This window comes from Pecten maximus, chromosome 13, assembly GCF_902652985.1.
Source record: "Pecten maximus chromosome 13, xPecMax1.1, whole genome shotgun sequence".
Taxonomy (NCBI): Eukaryota; Metazoa; Mollusca; class Bivalvia; order Pectinida; family Pectinidae; genus Pecten; species Pecten maximus.
In genome coordinates, this window is record NC_047027.1 from 35,320,163 (window position 1) to 35,340,328 (window position 20,166).

The 20,166-nt window shown below is 37.4% G+C and overlaps 1 protein-coding gene across 1 annotated transcript; it reads left to right on the plus strand.

Annotated features, from left to right (window-relative positions):
- The first annotated feature begins 3,300 nt into the window (after positions 1-3,300).
- LOC117341502 (sodium/myo-inositol cotransporter-like) lies at positions 3,301-19,723 on the plus strand. Its single transcript, XM_033903373.1, has 16 exons — positions 3,301-3,403; positions 9,906-10,056; positions 10,406-10,477; positions 10,632-10,736; positions 11,368-11,427; positions 12,477-12,581; positions 12,963-13,068; positions 13,296-13,376; positions 13,769-13,980; positions 14,212-14,347; positions 14,856-14,963; positions 15,400-15,550; positions 17,283-17,451; positions 17,795-18,013; positions 18,698-18,911; positions 19,389-19,723. The coding sequence occupies exons 2-16, from the start codon at positions 9,934-9,936 to the stop codon at positions 19,619-19,621; spliced, it is 2,094 nt and encodes a 697-aa protein (XP_033759264.1). The 5' UTR covers positions 3,301-3,403; positions 9,906-9,933; the 3' UTR covers positions 19,622-19,723.
- The last annotated feature ends 443 nt before the right edge of the window (positions 19,724-20,166 follow it).

Below are 20,166 nucleotides of genomic sequence, written 5' to 3' on the forward strand. Positions count from 1 at the left end.
TAAATTGTATTATCAGTAAATGATGTTTAGGGGGAAAACTCACCCTGTCACCCATAAATAAACATGGCCTGTGCCTATGAATACATGGAATGAATTTGTTAGCCCGTGGAAAACAGGTTATAAACTGTTTTAAAGATGAGCTCCTCTGAAATATTTCACAATTTATATCAAAATGCTAGATTTTTAAAGATGCGCTCCTCTGAAATATTTCACAATTTATATCAAAATGCTAGATTTTTTAAAGATGCGCTCCTCTGAAATATTTCACAATTTATATCAAAATGCTAGATTTTTAAAGATGCGCTCCTCTGAAATATTTCACAATTTATATCAAAATGCTAGATTTTTAAAGATGCGCTCCTCTGAAATATTCCACAATTTATATCAAAATGCTAGATTTTTAAAGATGCGCTCCTCTGAAATATTTCACAATTTATATCAAAATGCTAGATTTAATTGTCACGTCGCGCTGTCGAGTGTTTTTCGTTTTTTCGCTTTATCGCAAAGTCGCACTGGCGGGCCAGCAATGCGACTTGTTCGAAACCAGCCCCATAGAAAACACATGAAAAAAATCAAAGGTCCAAGACTGGGCTCCTAATACGTAGCTATGATGAAACTATTATGTTACCTTGATATAGCGTGCATTCTCTGTAGTTAATTAAAATTTCAAAAAAAAAAAAAAAAATCATCTGAAATGTGCGTTGATATATGCATTGACGGTACACAGACGCGAAGGTAAAACCCTGTAATTTGAATGTATCAAATGTATACCTGTCAGATTGCGATGGTTTTCTGTATTTTCAAAACATGTGTACAATATTGCTCCTGGTATGTAGTATTCAAATTACGCAATATAGCTTAGGTATGTTGAAACACCGTGTTGATGGATTTATGAAGATAATAAAATTTGACATTTAAGTGGTAAGAACAGGTACACAATCTGACTGCTATTTTATATCTTCTTTTTTTTCTATACAATGACTTCATGCATAAATCAAATGACACTAACTGGTAAACAGAATCACAGGGATTTGACACGAATTCGCTACCCACCGTCCAGATATATATACATGTACATTGTATATATGATTCACATAGTTTGGTTTTTTTTAACGTCCTATTAACAGCCAGGGTCATTTAAGGACGTGCCAGGTTATGGAGGTGGAGGAAAGCCGGAGTACCCGGAGAAAAACCACCGGCCTACGGTCAGTACCTGGCAACTGCCCCACGTAGGTTATATTGTATTTGTTGAATGTTGTAAATATGTTTCTCTATACATTGAACATTTGTAAAGAGATTGAATAAAGAAAGTTGAAAGTACCTTGAACTGCCAAACGTAGGTTTCGAACTCGCAACCCAGAGGTGGAGGGCTAGTGTTAAAGTGTCGGGACACCTTAACCACTCGGCCACCGCGGCCCCTATTTTACACATATTCACATAGAGACTAACCGTGGGTTGGCATGCGTGCCATATCCCTGTGCACTGAATCTTTCAAATACATTAACGTGAAGTACACCTGTAGGATATTCAGAGGTAATGACACACATTTCAAACCTGAAGATGAATTGTCTATATACTTCATAAATATTAACTCCCTTACTTCTGTAATTTTGTCACTGAAGAAGGGAAATCACCGATAATGTAAATGTAGCACCTTCTACACAAACCATTGTATGAACCACCAGAGGTCATACGAAGGTCAATATGTCTTTACAGAAATGTGTGCAAGACCTTATGTACAAGTTCGTAAACAAAACAATTTGTACAAACTATAAACTGAATAAGTGTTTTAACTTTAAAGATTTCACGCGAATTTTTCTTTACCACGCGCCGAACATTATGTTTCCGGACATTGCAGACCGCCTCCATTTTGTTTGTCATTTTACTATATCTTGCTGCTTATTTCCGATTATGACGTATGCTCATGTAACTATAGTTGTTTGTGTTTTTGTATTGAGGAAATCCTCACTGCCTTATTCCCTAGATACACGATGCTTTAAAGCCCCATACTCCCAAAGAAATACATAAAAATGTTTACATTTTGACCTCTTTTCAGTTTTCAGACTTAATATATACCTAACAAACTATCGCGAAACAAAAACTGAAGGAAAATTTGTATTTTTGAAAGTATACGGGAAATTCCTCCAAAATCAATAACAGGGTCAGACGGACCACGTATCTATGCAAATTAGTCCCACAATGCAACGGGCGGGTTATCAGTCAATACAAAACGGCAGAACGCTGAAAGCGTGGGCCTGCCCAAACGCAGACATATTCTGCTACAAAGAAACGTAAAAAGGACTGCAATCGGCAAAACCCCAGTATTTCCTAGGAGAAGTATTGATTTGTTAGCACTTAGCAAGAGAAGAAAAAAGAATAAACTCGAATTCCGATTTTGCCGGACGTCTATTGGATTGCTGGTTAGCCTTTTTCTTATTCCTCGAACATTGCAACTTCACCGATGTGAATTTTTTCGATGTTTTGTTGTATGCATATTGGTATACTTTAAAACTATGTATTTCTTTATATACTTGTTTATATTGATCAGTTATTACGAGGATATTTTTCCTGATATGTTCAAATGAATGCATTATACGCCAAGTTCACGATGTGTAAACAACGGCCACGTGTGTAGTTTGTGTAGTGTACGTTGTTATTGCCTCGTTCTCGGCTTCGTGACAAATATCGCGATAAAAATAAATGCGGCGAGTTATTGTTATACACTGATGTCGCGAGGATTCCCCCGGTCAAGCGTCTTGTCCAATGGTCATTTTAATGTTAGGAGAGCGTGAATGAGCATCTTGGATTACCATTAATACATGTGTGCAACTACACCATTTGGGAGTACAATGTATGTGGTTTTTAAACTAGAGGAATGCAAGGCAAAATTATTTTCCGGTTCGACGCAATAAATTGTCCCACTAGTGTGTCTATTCAAAATACCCAGGTAAAACATTTCTTTGTGAATTATCTAATTGAAATCAGTTTCTCTGACACAGAACACGAGAATTCAGTGTGTGGCGATAACCTACACAATGTATGTCTGTTTGTTTATCAGATGGACCTACATAATATGTTTGGTTTTTTTTGCTTTTTATATCTACATGTATTTATATCCTTTCCTCTCGAAAGATCGATATCCTTGACCTAGAAACTCGTCTCGAAACTTCTTTAATGAAAACTGCTGTTGGTTTCCTCGACGAAATCCTGTTTTCGCACATTTTCTCATGTAAACATTGAACAGGTAGGGGCAAGGGATACTCAAACCTCGCTTAGTCTACCTGAACCCCTACTTCATATTTGTCATAAAGACGTGTTATACAAATAGGGCACGCTCCAGTACGTATACAGGAGGTCGCACAGGTATGGTGAAAACGACCAGGTAGACAACATTAAAACGCAGGTGAGAGTTTTACATGTTCGCTATAATACAGGATGATAAAAACACATCGCCCAAATTAGCACAGGTGAGTAGAGTAACTCATTAAGGACAGGTATGCGTGTAAGCTTTACAAAGCATGCATGTACATGTGCTTACTACACAAGGATTATGTCACATCACTTTATAATACCGAGGATCGTCTGCAGTAGCAGACATATGTACATACGTACCTGAATCTATCAGGTATGTGATACGCATGAGACATTATCGGATTATCAATTCAAATTTCTTTTTAACGTAGTCAGACATTCATGCATTCTAATTCGTTATCCTTATTTAGGCTGTAACTTGTCAACAAGGTTCAACCTCATTTCCCTTATTTTTAGCTGTTAACGTGTACAATTTAAGCCACCATGTCATTAGTTGTCTCCCTTGGCACGCCCTTTTTGAGACAGGTTTAGCGTACATGCCATCTCATTCGTTCAATAAGGTCGCAGGTCTATCGCAGGTCTACGTCCCATGATGCTGGTATCCATTTTTGTATACCATAGTTTAGAACAAAGGTATAGTTACCATGTCTTGTTCAGGCACAATGAAATGAAAGTCAGTTTCATAAACTTCATTTGACTTACAAATTATACCAACTTATACCGTAACAATCATTCTTCGCGGTTGGTCTTGGTAAAGGAGGACCCCATGAAGTCGGACAATTGACCCCGCACCTTTTCACGTCCGATCGGGGAATCGAACACCGACCGCCAAAATGACGGACGTCTGTTGCTGTGTGTGTGAGCTTCATAGTCCACTAGGTAGATTTTTCTGGTTTGTTTGTTTGTTTGTTTTTGTTTAGCGTCCTATTAACAGACAGGGTCATTTAAGGACGTGCCAGGTTTCGGAGGTGAATGAAAGCCGGAGAACCCGGAGAAAAACCACCGGCCAACGGTCAGTACCTGGCAACTGCCCCACGTAGGTTTCGAACTGAACGCAACCCAGAGGTGGAGGGCTAGTGATAAAGTGTCGGGACACCTTAACCACGCGGTCACCGCGGCCACCAGTTTTTGTGGCTATGTCGTGGCATTGGGTGTCAAGACTATATATATACCGGGGTACATTGGGTGGCAGCGAATTCGTGTATCCTTCAGGATGGCCTTAGACAGCCTGGGAAGCTCAATGTTGCTGGAGACTTGTTAGTGACCAGGGGGTCTGTCATGAGGCGGCGCCGCTTTAACGACAAGAGACACAGTTGTGTGTGTTGACTGTTGAGTGTGTCAGGCTGAAAGCACCAGAATTTCGGGTCGAAGCTCATCGGTTAAGGTACATGTCCACACTTCTGACATAAAATCTCCGTTCAGGTTTATTTTACCTGTAAACCCAGGGCTTCTTACGACGCGACTACGGTAATCATACCTGGTCGTATATGTCAAGGGCTATTGAGACAACACTCTCAGTGAATCCTATTGTTACACCGTCATGCTTGACCGCAGACAGGTTTTGCTGGTGAGGTACTGCATTGGGTATTTAACGAAACTGCAACACGTTGTTACGTAAGATTCCATTGAAAATGTATACTGTACCCGCAATGGACCCAAGGTTACCTTGCACTTTTACAATCCAAGGACATACTATCTGTGTATTTCACCTATACATTGCCCAATATCAGCAAATCCAATGGCAACATTTATTACCTTTCAAAAAAATCCACAGCCATTTCTGGAACTAGCATCATTATAAAAATAAAACAAGTTGTTTATCAATTTGTCTGAAAGGTACTGCCATCAATATTTTACCTGAGTATTGATTATAATACCAAAAAATCAATGACACATGTACCTACCCCCTCTAAAGTGGTCTGTTGATACATAGGGTAGGTGAGTTTGCAACACTGAAAGTCAAAATCTAAGATGTATTTTTAGAATTCAAGCATAGGAGTACCTTTGTAAATGCCATATGGTTATCCATAGAAAAGAATCATTTCGTACCTGTTACCTGTTTTGAGATAGATTTTTTTGAAGTTTCTACTTATTCTCACAATGAACGAACCAACAATTTGGTTTATTAGGAAGAGTTGGTAGGCATTTGTGAATACAAGAGTGTTCCATTTTCAAAAGAATCACAGGTAAAACCATAGCTAATCTCGCAAACACCCTGGTGTTTGTACAAACTATTTCAATAGCAAATAATATTCACTGGAGGTCCGGTAATTTGACGATTCATGGATATGGACATTTCAGCTGAAATAGCAAGGTTTTGTGGCTATACGGTAGGGTTTAGTGAGTATTTGATTAGCACATTGATTACAGACGAGTCTATAATCATTTAGGGGAAATGGGTGCTTTGTATATATACATGTATATCTGTTAGTTGTTTATAATGTAACAAACCTTATCATTAGCTGCATCATTTGTATTTATACTGGTCTAGATTTAGCGACAAAACTGTTAACATGTGAACAATTGATCACATAGTTACTTGAATATGTGTAAACCATGCATAAAAAATAAATGATGCAATCCCTTCAAAATAAAATTGTAATAAAAACGAATGGTCCAAAACAGCACCCTGCTGGACACAGTAATATTCCTAATCAATATGTTTTGTTAACACACCTGTGCAAAAATGGAACTACCCACTTTGAATATTCCACGAAAAGATCAACGCGACAGGTCATTCTGGTTTGACTATACCATTGGTGACCGATACAACGCACATTGTTTATATTGTACACATATGTCAATTTGTATACTCACACATTTAAGTATGCGCATGCGTTAAAACATCTTCCGTTTCAAATGAAGACAGATAGAGTGTCTAATGTAAATGTTTACGTAAGGGTGAAGATCGAAGGTCGCGGATGCCGGAGTCACTGTTATTGAAGTGTGTCAAGTTACTTGTGTTGGAAAAAAAAATCTTTATTCAAAATAATCATGGAGACGGAAGTGAAAGATGTGTTTTATTCAACAATTTTGACATAAATATATATCAATAATGATTAAAATATCTAAAAATATAATACATCTGTGCTGAACTTTGAACTTCTAGAAAGAACGCTCAAGTTTCAGGGGTGGAAATACTGCTTTATCAGCATTTTTTGTTTGAATTTAAACAAGAACAACGATAAATGAAAATCTATTAATCAAAATAATGTAAATTAAATAATAGATATCATGGAGGGTTTCTGTACATTAAGTTACAACCTGTCATACTTTGTCAACGTGTGGACGCATACGCTTGCTCAATTAAACAGAATGCAATGAGATAGAATCAGGTTTAAGATCACGTTCAATATTTGAATAATCTATTTTGAATATTTAAGACTATTAAAGAACTGAAGAAGGCTGTAATGGGTAATATCAATGCGTTTTAAGTTAAATGAGTTTCTAGAGAGGTTTGGTTTAGTCACGAATACGACCTGGGAGGTAAAATACTATCCGGGGGTGTTACACCGTGTTCACAGCGGCCACTAGATTGGCAACCAAAATTGCTTCACTAGATTCTAAAACTAGATACCCCCCCCCCCCCCCCCCCCCCCCGACCCCAACCCCCAACCAACCCGGACTAACGAGACATAAATCTGTCCATTCTGACGAATCTATAGAGTCCGGACTAACGAGGTATGAAAGTGTCCATACTGACAAATCTATAGAGTCCGGACTAACGTGGTATGAAAGTGTCCATACTGACGAATCTATAGAATCCGGACTAACGAGATATACAAGTGTCCATACTGACGAATCTATAGAGTCCGGACTAACGAGATATACAAGTGTCCATACTGACGAATCTATAGAGTCCGGACTAACGAGGTATGAAAGTGTCCATACTGACAAATCTATAGAATCCGGACTAACGAGGTATGAAAGTGTCCATACTGACAAATCTATAGAGTCCGGACTAACGAGGTATGAAAATGTCCATACTGACGAATCTATAGAGTCCGGACTAACGAGGTATGAAAGTGTCCATACTGACAAATCTATAGAGTCCGGACTAACGTGGTATGAAAGTGTCCATACTGACGAATCTATAGAATCCGGACTAACGAGGTATAAAAGTGTCCATACTGACGAATCTATAGAGTCCGGACTAACGAGACATAAATCTGTCCATACTGACGAATCTATAGAGTCCCGACTAACGAGGTATGAAAGTGTCCATACTGACAAATCTATAGAATCCGGACTAACGAGGTATGAAAGTGTCCATACTGACAAATCTATAGAGTCCGGACTAACGAGGTATGAAAATGTCCATACTGACGAATCTATAGAGTCCGGACTAACGAGGTATGAAAGTGTCCATACTGACAAATCTATAGCGTCCGGACTAACGAGGTATGAAAATGTCCATACTGACGAATCTGTAGAGTCCGGACTAACGAGGTATGAAATTGACCATGCTGACGAATATATAGAATCCGGACTAACGAGGTATGAAAGTGTCCATACCGACGAATCTATAGTGTCCGGACTAACGAGGTATGAAAGTGTCCATACTGACAAATCTATAGAATTCGGACTAACGAGGTATAAAAGTGTCCATACTGACGAATCTGTAGAGTCCGGACCAACAGACAAGACGTTCAGTAAAATTTTATGATATTTATTAGGTCCGGGTCGCGTAGTGGATGATGGTATCACCTTTAATCTTGACGACCTAGGTTCGACTCCCCGGTCAGACCACGCGGACATGTTCCGGATACTCCGGTTTAATTCCACAGTAAGATCCCTCAGGCTTTCATCCCGGGAAGCACAGGTTGTTAATATATTAACTTCTAAGTTGATCACTTGTTCATGATTTTTAATCTATTTTCATTGTATGTATCATCGCAAGCTTCTACTTCTGGTAAGTATTAATAGAAATACAAATTCATATCTATATAAGCCTCTACTCCTACTTTATCTGCAAGGTGTAACACTAGAAAATCAGACTGTGGAACGGAAGTAGGTTTTTGATTGGTCGACAAATATAGTTAGTATTGTTTATAGACCTTTCAACCAATCAGATTGCCCCTTAGATATACCACCCTTAAATATATACAGACTACTTCCGTTCCGCAGTTAATGCATCGTCGGCTATCACGACCGCTTTTGATCCATTTTCTCATCTTTAAATCATTGTCGCACACAAAAAATAACATGCATTGTTATCATTATTTAAGGATTCTAAACCAAGGTACTTTACTAAAGTTTGTGTGCATTTGATCTTTTTGTTGGATCGAACTTAAATTCAAAGTGGATCGAAGCTCACCCCACTTCCGGTTTTTCGAGTGTTACATCTTATTGATATAGTAAGAGTAGGGACTAATATTTTTTCCCGTTGATACTAACCAGAAGCAGACGCCTATTGTATAATAATCTCACATCAACAATAATTCTGAGAGAATAGAAGATACCCAGATAAAGCAAACTATGAAAGCATTTCATTAATAAAACGATAATGTCTACAGATAATACAGAGTTATCTCCACCTGACTTCGTGACTATACACATGGCGAGGGGTACACTGCAGAGAATTATCAGGAAAAGCAAACAGAGTTTAATTTGTTTACATAGATTTTCAGTCCTCCACGGATAAAACCTCGTCTTGACATATTTGAATTAAATGTCAACTTTGCAAGCATGTGCTATGTTTACCTCGAGGTTTCGCAAGATTCAGTTGTTTGCACAAAACTGTCGGGGTATAAAATATTCAAATATCTTGTGATATTCAGAGGAAAGTTAAGTGTCCTCACTAATAACAAAAACATTTCACGATAATAGGTTATACTGGATTAACTTTCGCGAGCGTAATCGTGAAATACCAAAACATTAGCAATACTCGTGAAATATATTTTTCTTTTTTGTTATTACGGAAGAAATTATTAATCAGTTCATTAATTCATCAATTCAAAATTCCCCAGCATTTGTATACGTCTAAATTATACAGATAACTCGTTCAGTACTTATATGACGAAGTATTCTCTTCAATGAGAAACACGTGACGTGTAAAGTGAATATTCAAATTGTTGTAATTTTCGCAAGGGTTTTCAAAATATGGAAGAATTCGTTCGAAATGTTCGAAATGACAGTTTTTGATTGACTGACATTGAATATGAGCAATATGTAAACTTAATCAATCTCACAACAATTGCAAAAAAAAAAAGTTATATCAACTTATATTAATCACGCTTGTTGGCCAAGATATAAGCGCGCGAGGGGTCTTACTGTGGGAGGAGACTGGTGTTCCCGGGGAAAACCCACGTGGTCGGGCAGGTGACCCCGTACCTTTTCAACATGAGCAATAAAATATGTAGACATTTTTTTATTCGAAACCGGAAGCAAGTTGGAAAAGACAAAAACTGATCCGGCGACATAAACATGCATTTGACTCCGGATCTTGCTGACACAGCAGGTATATCTCGCATTCGGATCATCCTCGGGTTGTCTATACCTATTTTGAAAAAAAAAAAATCGAGGAGTTCCGGATGGTATATCTCGCTCCCGAGTTCCGTTTTAAATGCTGGGTTTTTTCATATTAGTTACAGATTGGAAACCGATTCATAGTTGACCAATATGGTGAGTGCGGCGGCGGAAGCCTTTCGTCGTTCATACAATCCGGAAACGGTGAGATTGACCGGGCCGGATGTTGGAGTAGTGGTGGCATACTTCGTCGCCATTTTGGCTGTAGGGGCGTTTGTAAGTATATATGGCGCGTCAGATAAAACGCACGGATAAGCTTTATTATACCTGGAGATTTGTCTTATCAAAGCAAATTTATACACAAAATTAAAGACCAAAAAAGAAATGAAATAATGTATTCCTTAGTCATTTATGTTTTGGGCTACTAAAGCGATAAACATTATATTTTATTTCTATATCTTTTTTCAATCAATAATTAAATTAGTTAGTTCATTACAAATTAAGTAATTAATTAATTTATTAATTCTTTTGCTTTTATTTATTTATCGATATTTTTATTCGCACGCTTTTTTTTTTATCTTTTACATCATGCGTCCAACAAATACATATATTACTGTATTTTCAGGCGATGTGGAGGGCCAATAGAGGAACTGTCAGCGGATACTTCTTGGCGGGAAGATCTATGACCTTTATCCCGGTTCGTAGTATAGAAATCAAACACATCAACACGTATTTCCAAAAAAAACTGAGAAAGTTTTTTTTTTTCTTTTTTTTTCTTTTTTGTTTGTTTGTTTGTTTGTTTTTTTTAATACGTGTATGGATTTTCAATCATTGTAAACTTAATTTTCCAGCTTGGAGCCTCGTTGTTCGTCAGTAATATAGGAACAGAACATTTCATTGGTCTCGCGGGATCAGGAGCCGCTAATGGTATCAGTGTCGGGGCTTGGGAGTTCAATGTAAGTAAACATTTTGTTTGTGATGTTACTGTTTGATGTACCAGAATTACTTCATCTCACTCCACTCCTATCAAAGTAGCAAATAAGCATGATGACAGTCGATGGGGGAGGGAGTGTGAAAGTCAATACAGATTATAATGTTCAATAACTGGGACTATTTTAGGGCCTGGGGATGTTATGGTTTGTTTATAGTGTCGAACCAAGAGCATCCGATGTAATTTTTATATTTCCCGCCCTTTTCTGATGTTTGTTGTCTCTTTTGGAATATGTCAAGGGAGACAACTGCACACAAAATCATCGTTTATGTGGGAGTCTCCTTAGACCCTTATTTCTCATGACCATGGGTAATGGTGTCTCACTGGACAGCCGTCCTCCTGTGACCCTTGCTGTTAGTGTCGCCATAGGCAACCATCCTTTTGTGACGATGGCTAATGGCCTTTCCTAAGACACCCTTCCTCGTATGAACCTGGCTGTTGATGTCCCTTAGTCACTTGTCCTCTTGTGACCTTGACTGTTTATGTCCCAGTAGACACCCGTCCTAGTACGCCCTTGGGTGGTGATTGCCCTGTAACAATATAAAGTGTTTATTATAATACTGACGATATCTAAACGACGACTTGTTTACTTGTAGGCAATTCTGCTGCTTCAGCTCCTGGGCTGGATATTTATCCCCGTATATATAGCGTGTGGGGTAAGTATTAAATTAAACATCAACAACTCAAGTTTATATCGTAATGCTCATCTTATGAAGTTTATCCCATAATGCTCATCCCATGAAGTTTATTACGTAACTTGATTTCCCCAAGTTTATCTCGTAAAATTATCTCATATTGTGTTTTTCCTGTAATGCCCATCTCATAAAGTTTATGTTGTAATGACCATCTCATGAAGTTTATCTCATGAAGTTTATCTCATGAAGTTTATGTTGTAATGCCAATCCCATAAAGTTTATCTCATGAAGTTTATCTCATGAAGTTTATCTCATAAAGTTTATGTTGTAATGCCAATCCCATAAAGTTTATCTCATGAAGTTTATCTCATGAAGTTTATCACATAAAGTTTATCTCATAAAGTTTATCTCATAAAGTTTATCCCATAAAGTTTATGTCGTAATGCTCATCTCATAAACTTTACCTCATAAAGTTTATCTCATAACGTATCTCGTATTTCTCATCTTATCAAGTTTATCTCGTAATGTTTATGTCATCAAGTTAATGTTTTCTCATAAAGCTCATCTCATACAGTTTATCTCGTTATTTTCATTTTATAATTCTCATCTAATACAATTTTTGTCGTAATGTTCATCTCATAAAGTTTTCTCGAAATGTTCATCTTGTGAATTTTATCTCATCAAGTACCTTATAAAATTCATTGTAGGGTTATCCCATAAAAGTATATTATTTGTTATTATGACAACACTACACTGTGTATATTGCTTTACGTCGTAACAGGGCCGCGGTGGCAGAGTGGTTAAGGTGTCCCGACACTTTATCACTAGCCCTCCACCCCTGGGTTGCGAGTTTGAAACCTACGTGGGGTAGTTGCCAGTTACTGACCGTAGGCCGGTAGTTTTTCTCCGGGTACTCCTGGCTCGTCCTTAAATGACCTGGGCTGTTAATAGGACGTTAAACAAAAACAAACAAACAAAGAAAGACGTCGTGGTGCTTGTCTGACGTCACAAAGTGTTGATGACGTCATACTATGTATACACTATAAAATTCTATTTTTTTTTACTGTTAGACCTACACCATGCCGGAATACTTGTCGAAGAGGTTCGGAGGGACGAGACTTCGGGTATACTTCGCTGTCCTGTCTCTTATCCTCTATATCTTCACTAAGTGCTCAGTGAGTAATACGTTTATTACATTTATTTTACCAGTGAAATATTGAAGAATATTCAAACTACAAAAGTGATTTTTTAACATTAATGAAAAACATTTATGATTTGACCAATCAAAACACTACTTACAAATGACAAAAGGAAAATTAAAAAACTGTCTCGGGGTGGTATATATTATTTATGGTCTATGGAGCCATTTTCGTTGTTGATATGGAGATATTGTTAATTGCTGTTGCTATGGAGGCATTTTCGTTGTTGATACGGAGATATTGTTGATACGGAGATATTGTTGATATGGAGATATTGTTAATCGTTGTTGTTACGGATATATTGTTTATCGCTGTTGCTATGGATACATTTATGACACTGTTGTCCTGTGTCGACAGGGAGATTTGTTTACCGGCGCCCTGTTTATCCAGCAGTCGTTAAGGTGGGACCTCTATCTCAGCATATTCGTTCTCGTCCTCATCACCGGAATCCTCACCATGACAGGTAAAAGTCATATTTCACATTTCATGAAACATTACGTCATACTTTTTACATCATTCCTTTTTAATTTCGGGAAAAAGGAAGTTTCTGTCTCGGAAAAGATTAATAAATAAACAAAAAATTAAAAATTGCTTGTAAAATGTTGAAATTGGAATTTTGGATATGATGGAGTTTAGAGAATTACATGTAGTTTAAGGTGATTTTAACTAAAAAAAAATATATTATTACAGGTGGACTAACGGCCGTGATATACACAGACACCCTCCAAGCTTTACTGATGGTTGGCGGGGGTCTCACTCTCATGGGGATTGGTAGGTGGCGCTGTAAGAGTGTCCATGCACTATTGATAGGTGGCGCTATAAACGTGTCTAGGTCTCATTGATACGGACGTTTTGAGTTTGTCTAAGCTTCTTTTATACACTCTAGGTGGCGCTGAAATCGTGTCCCCTCCTTTTTGATAGGTGGCTCTGTAAACCAGTCCTTACCTTACCACATTGAAAGGTGGCGCTGTAAACTAGTCTTTGCTTCATTTATAGGTGGAGTGTTGAACTTCCTTAGGCTTCATTTATATACTGTAGGTGGCGTTGAAATCGTGTCCCTTCCATATTGATAGGTGGCGCTGTAAACGATTCTACGCCTCATTGATAAGTGACGTTTTAAACTTGTTTAGGCTTCATTTTGCATGTAATCACAATGGTTTCAGCGTTCTCAAAGGTTGGTGGATACGACGGTATGGTTCGTGATTACAAGACATCAATGACAAACGAGACATTCCGAATTCCTAATGCTACGTGTCATGAACCGGACGTCAATGCCTTCCGAATGTTGCGCGAGGCTGATGATGATTATATGCCTTGGCCAGGTTTCCTTTTAGGCCAGACACCCGGCTCCATCTGGTACTGGTGTGCAGATCAGGTACGATAAAGCTATGCCCCTTTGGTTCGACTTTGGAAATAACTGACCCTAATTTCCAACAGTCCCCTTCCGCCTTTTAGTTTACCGCTAAATGTGTTGATTGGCTAATTTATCTAATTATCCGTAATTTCATATTTTATTAATGACGATTTTATCTTCATCGCCAATACATTTTCTCATGACCCAATAACGTTGACGTTAACACCCTATGACCTTGGCCTCTGTCCTCAGGTAATTGTACAAAGGTTGTTGGCTGCCAAGAGTGTCTCTCACGCCAAGGGCGCCACCCTGATGGCCGGCTTCATCAAGATTCTGCCTCTCTTCATGATGGTCATGCCCGGAATGATAAGTCGTATCCTGTTTCCAGGTGGGTTAAAGATCAACAGAAAATACAATGTAATAGTATTCTCTCTTTATTACCACCCACAACAATACCATAGGCATCTACAGCACATAAATAGCACGATTTAGCATGGACGATAATCTGCTGCAACAATTGTATCTAATACGATCTCAACGGAGATATATATTTTTAGATGCAGAAACCAATACTTGCTTTCTTTAATTTTATATCCCTAATATTTGTATAACGTGTACTTTCCGGAATATTGTATATTCTCTGAGGTTGACTAATTTTTAACACTCCTTGAATATTTTATGTTAAAGCCTTGGCGGATTAGCACTGAGTGTTATTATTTTGGTCTCTTGTACTTAATTCAATTGTAGATTAATAATCCATTAATCAACTAAAAACCACCAAATTTAGATAAAACAGTTATATACGATTTGAAACTATGTGAGCCATGATTTAGTATTTTGATACTTTTTAACCTTATTATCTTTATTGACAAGTATTTTATTGTCATTTCCGGCAGACGAAGTAGCGTGCGTGGACAAGGATATCTGTTACACGGTGTGTCAGAGCTATGCCGGCTGTACAAACATTGCCTACCCAAGACTGGTTCTGGGTATCATGCCGGAAGGTAAACACTACTTATCCCGAGAGTATCAAACATTTAAACATTGTAAAAAAAAAAAATCCCAAAAAAACAGGTTCTATGGTTCTTTCGTTTGTAGTTTTGATTCCGGATGATGTTGTTGTGTAAACAAGATCAAAACAAGACCACCTAGCGTAGATATAAGCACACTTAATCGTTACGTCACAAATTCTATGACAAGTAAACAGGAATAAGTGACGTCACCATTTCTTCAACAGGAACACAAATATCCGTCACGTCATTATATATACAATAGATATACTAATCATATTTCATGAAATTGTCGATAAAATTGTACTTTAACAGTTCCTACTTTTCAAGGATCTGCACTACTGAATGATTCCTATCCTGAAGGTGTCAATGAATGATGATGATGATGATGATGATGATGATGATGATGATGATGATGATTTTCCTGTAGGTTTGAGAGGTCTGATGATGGCGGTGATGATAGCAGCATTGATGAGTGATCTTGACTCTATATTTAACAGTGCCAGCACTCTCTTCACCATCGATATCTACAAAAGGATCCGCAAAACTGCGTCCGTCAAGGAACAACTCATTGTTGGCAGGTTTGTATACACTTAATATGGGCGTGGTTTATTACAGGCAGGGGGTGTGGTTACGAATAAATTTATTTTTGTGGGCGCGGTTTAAAATAGAGAAGAGGATTGGCTATGCATGTATTTATTCTTTTGTTGGCGCGGTTTGAAACAGACAATAGGATTGGCTATAAATATATTTATTTTTTGTGGGCGTGGTTTAAAACAGACAAGAGGAATTGCTATGAACATTTTTGTGGGTGTGGTTTAAAACAGACGAGGCGTGGCTATGAATATGTTTGTGTTGATGTGATTTATGACACACAAGGGACGTATATATGAACAAGTTTCTTATTTGGGTGTGGGTTAAAACAGACAAGAAGCTTGGCTAAGAATGTGTTTCTCGTGTTGGCGTGGCTTATAATTTACAATAGGTGTGGTTATTAATGCGTTTCTGATGAATTAAGTGAAAACTACAGTGATTGAGTTTGGAAGATTGCAACTATAAATGTTCTGCTGTATCTTGACGGAGATCACCTCCTTATTTTTTAATGCCTCTACCGGTTAATTCCCAGGTAATCAATGAGCGCAATATGATTAAAAGAACTTGGTATGTTTTCGTTATTTCATTTTATTGGTGAAATAGATGTTTGAAAAATGACTAATTTTCTTCGTGACGTAAAGACATGCCACCATCTTGTCTGAAAGTACTTCGTGCACGTCACTGGTAAGTGAGTGACTTACACCAAACGGGAGATCTAGCTATACCTTAAATCGTAGGATCGTCATGAATATCATATCAACATATTGCAAATTTTTTTTTCTTGAACACCTGTCCTTTGACATATAACATCTCAATGCAGTTACGCTACATAAACATCTAACAACATCCCATAAGGGGTCACGTCAGGGTGACCCTTTGGATTACCCAATCAAATGACTACTTCCAGAGTCTTGGAAGTAAATTTATATGTCCGAATTAGCATGACTAGGGTGCATAGCTTGTATAATCTGTCAATTTAGTTCAAGTCATTTCGTCCCATAAAGCATAAAGCTATATAATGTGCCGAAATGGTTTGCGTCAGATGCATGCTGTGGCGAAATGGTTTGCTTCGATTACATCGACAAATTTACAATTCGCCCTGAAAGTGAAATACACATATCTCAAAGGTCATCAGAACGTGACCCCTTATTGGATGTTGTTAGATGTTCATAAAACGTAGTGGGAATGACCATCTAGATTTTAATTAGATTGGATAAAAACGTAACTGATACGTGTGTACATAATATGTTACTACGGGTAATGCCGTTATCATTTTGTACATGTTGATGAAGTGATACTCGTGTACCTTGGAATGATTACGTAACAAAGACGTGTGTGCCTTGTGATTCCAACATAACTACTTTTTTTTTTATATTTTTGGAGGATGACGTAAACATGTGTACCTAGAGTTGACGATGTAAAAATGCGCGTGTACATAAAGATGATGACGTAACTGACACCGTGTACCTAGCGATGATTACGTTGATGACACTGTGTACCTAGCTTTGATGACGTAAGAGACCTTGGTAGCCAGAGGTGATGACGTTACTGACACTCTGTGCCTAGGTATGATGACGTAACCGATACATGTGCAAGGTTTATGACGTAACCGATACGTGTTTAAGGGTAATGACGTAACCGATACGTGTGTAGAGTTTATAAAGTAACCGATACGTGTGTAGGTTTATGACGTAACCGATACGTGTGTATGCGTTGCAGGGTGTTTATCCTGGTGATGATTGGCGTCAGTATCGCTTGGGTTCCCATCCTTAAAGAGACCCAGGGTGGCCAGGTGTTTATATACATACAGGAAATCACTAACTATTTGGCGCCCCCCTTCGCCGCTGTCTTCCTCCTGGCAATATTGGTCCCCCAGGTCAACGAGAAGGTAAAAGTATACGAGCTATGGTTAAACAATAGCTTATGTAGCTTATTGCCACTAGCGGTAGTACATGTAAAATAGTGTTGTCTTTTTTTGTTTGTTTTTTGTTTTTTTTGTTTTTTGTTGTTTTTTTTCCCAAACAAATATCATGTTAGAAAAATATATACAGTTCTTTTCCAAAAAACACCTCAGTGACTCGTAACATCATCAATCAAATTATTGCTATGTATATTCAATAGATGTGTTTACTTACAACAAATAAATGAACGCCTTATTCTCATTTCCCAAAGGGCGCACGGTATATGGAGTTATCTTTTTTGAAATCATTTTGTTTTGATTTTTCCTACAGGGGGCGTTCTGGTCACTGATGATCGCGCTGATTGCTGGGGTTACCCGGATGGTGTTGGTATTTGTGTACTACGACAGTGGGGACTGTTTACGCCCTGATCCTCGCCCTGACATCATCAAGAACTTCCACTATATGTATTTCTCACTCTTCATCACACTCATGACGGCTGTCCTAGCCATCATTATCAGTCTGATCACTGGCAAACCAGATCCTAAATATGTAAGTGGATTCAGGTTCAAAAAATATATATACATAACAGAATTGAAGTTCCTCAAAGCGTTAATGTTTTAGCACTATCAATTTTGGTATATCACCAGACTATAAAAAAAACCCAATGCAACAGTCGGCTAAATTAAAACAATAAGCTGAAAGCCACTTTTATGATTAGTGAATTAAAATTTAGTTCGGAAAGCCACTTTTATGATTGGTGAATACAAATTTAGCTCGATTAAAACTAAGTGCGTTAATACCTAAAGTAAGGCAATAAAATGATATATGTTTTCCTTTGAGAAACCAACAAGGGAAATCCGAAATACAAACAAAAACGTAATTTAAATTTACATTGATCAAACGACCTCAAAAGATGAAGGAACTATATATTTACACGGATACCATTGTATAAGTACGAGGTGTTCCGGAAGAGTAGCGTCTTTTGATTCATCGACGACATCCGGCAAACAAATCTAGGTCAATTCCAATTAACATCACCAGAAACAAAAGAGGACGCCAAATGTCAAAGAAGGGTCATCTCCTCCTCAAAATGATAAAAAGGAAACCGCCTCCGTTGAAATATAATTTAAATGCCACTTCTAGAATCGTAACTAAGATAGATGTGATTTTCTTTATTAACGCCACAATATGTTTTTAAATTGTTATCTGAAGATCACTGAATTCTCTCCACAGCTGCATAGAACCACTTATTGGACGCGGTTCCAAAAATCTCTTCCCAAGGACACAGAGTCAGCAGATAGACGGGAAGGCTACGACAACCCAGCTCTAAGTACGAACGATATAGCTCTCCGGGTACGCTCCGAGGGGTCAACAGGGGTCAAAGAAGAAAACGAACCAAGAAAAGTATACCGGGACCCCGGGCTAGATAAAGGCAAACCCCTACCAGGTATTCGACAGCATTGTATTCTGTATATTATTTCTTTATTTTATTTCTTTATTTTGCTTCTTTATATTATTTCTTGATAATATATCTTTACATTATTTCTTTATACTATTTCTTCATATTAAGTCTTAAAAATGGACATGTTTAAATCAATTAACAACCACCACGTGCACATGTTGCATGAACTGCAAAAAGGAACATCTTGTAAGGTACATATAGTATTTAAGATGTATTTCCATGAAAACACCTTGCAAGTTTCATATAATATCTAAGATGTCCTTCCATGAAAACACCTTGTAAGGTACATATAGTATTTAAGATGTATTTCCATGAAAACACTTTGCAAAGAACATATTGTATTTAAGATGTCCTTCCATGTAAACACTTTGCAAAGAACATATTGTATTTAAGATGTCCTTCCACGCAAACACCATTTATCTCAAATATATATTACTGGTTGTACTTGTTTTGTAACTTCAGATCTCGAGGAGGAGACTTCATGCAGAAACCGAATGTTACACATCGCTTGTGGATTTGGCGGGAAAGGTGTTAGTGAGGAAGAGGAGCGAGCGATGCAAAAACACCTTGAGAAAGTTTCCGAGTTAAAGCAAAACCCAACGATCCGTATCGTACTAAATATAGGTCTAGTTATGATATTATTGTGTGGGGCAGGTCTCTACATCTTCTGGTCCTATTGGCAGTATCAGCCTTGACCTTTTAACTGCAGATATGATATCATGATGTGTATATATACTGGTTTATAATCTCATTATGTGTATATATACTGGTTTATAATATCATTATGTGTATATATACTGTGTTATAATATCATTATGTGTATATATACTGGGTTATAATATCATTATGTGTATATATACTGTGGGTTATAATATTATTATGTGTATATATACTGTGGGTTATAATATCATTATGTGTATATATACTGGGTTATAATATCATTATGTGTATATATACTGGGTTATAATATCATTATGTGTATATATACTATGGGTTATAATATCATTATGTGTATATTTACTGTGGGTTATAATATCATTATGTGTATATATACTGGGTTATAATATCATTATGTGTATATGTACTGGGTTATAATATCATTATGTGTATATACTGGGTTATAATATCATTATGTGTATATATACTGGGTTATAATATCATTATGTATATATATACTGGGTTATAATATCATTATGTGTATATATACTGGGTTATAATATCATTATGTGTATATACACTG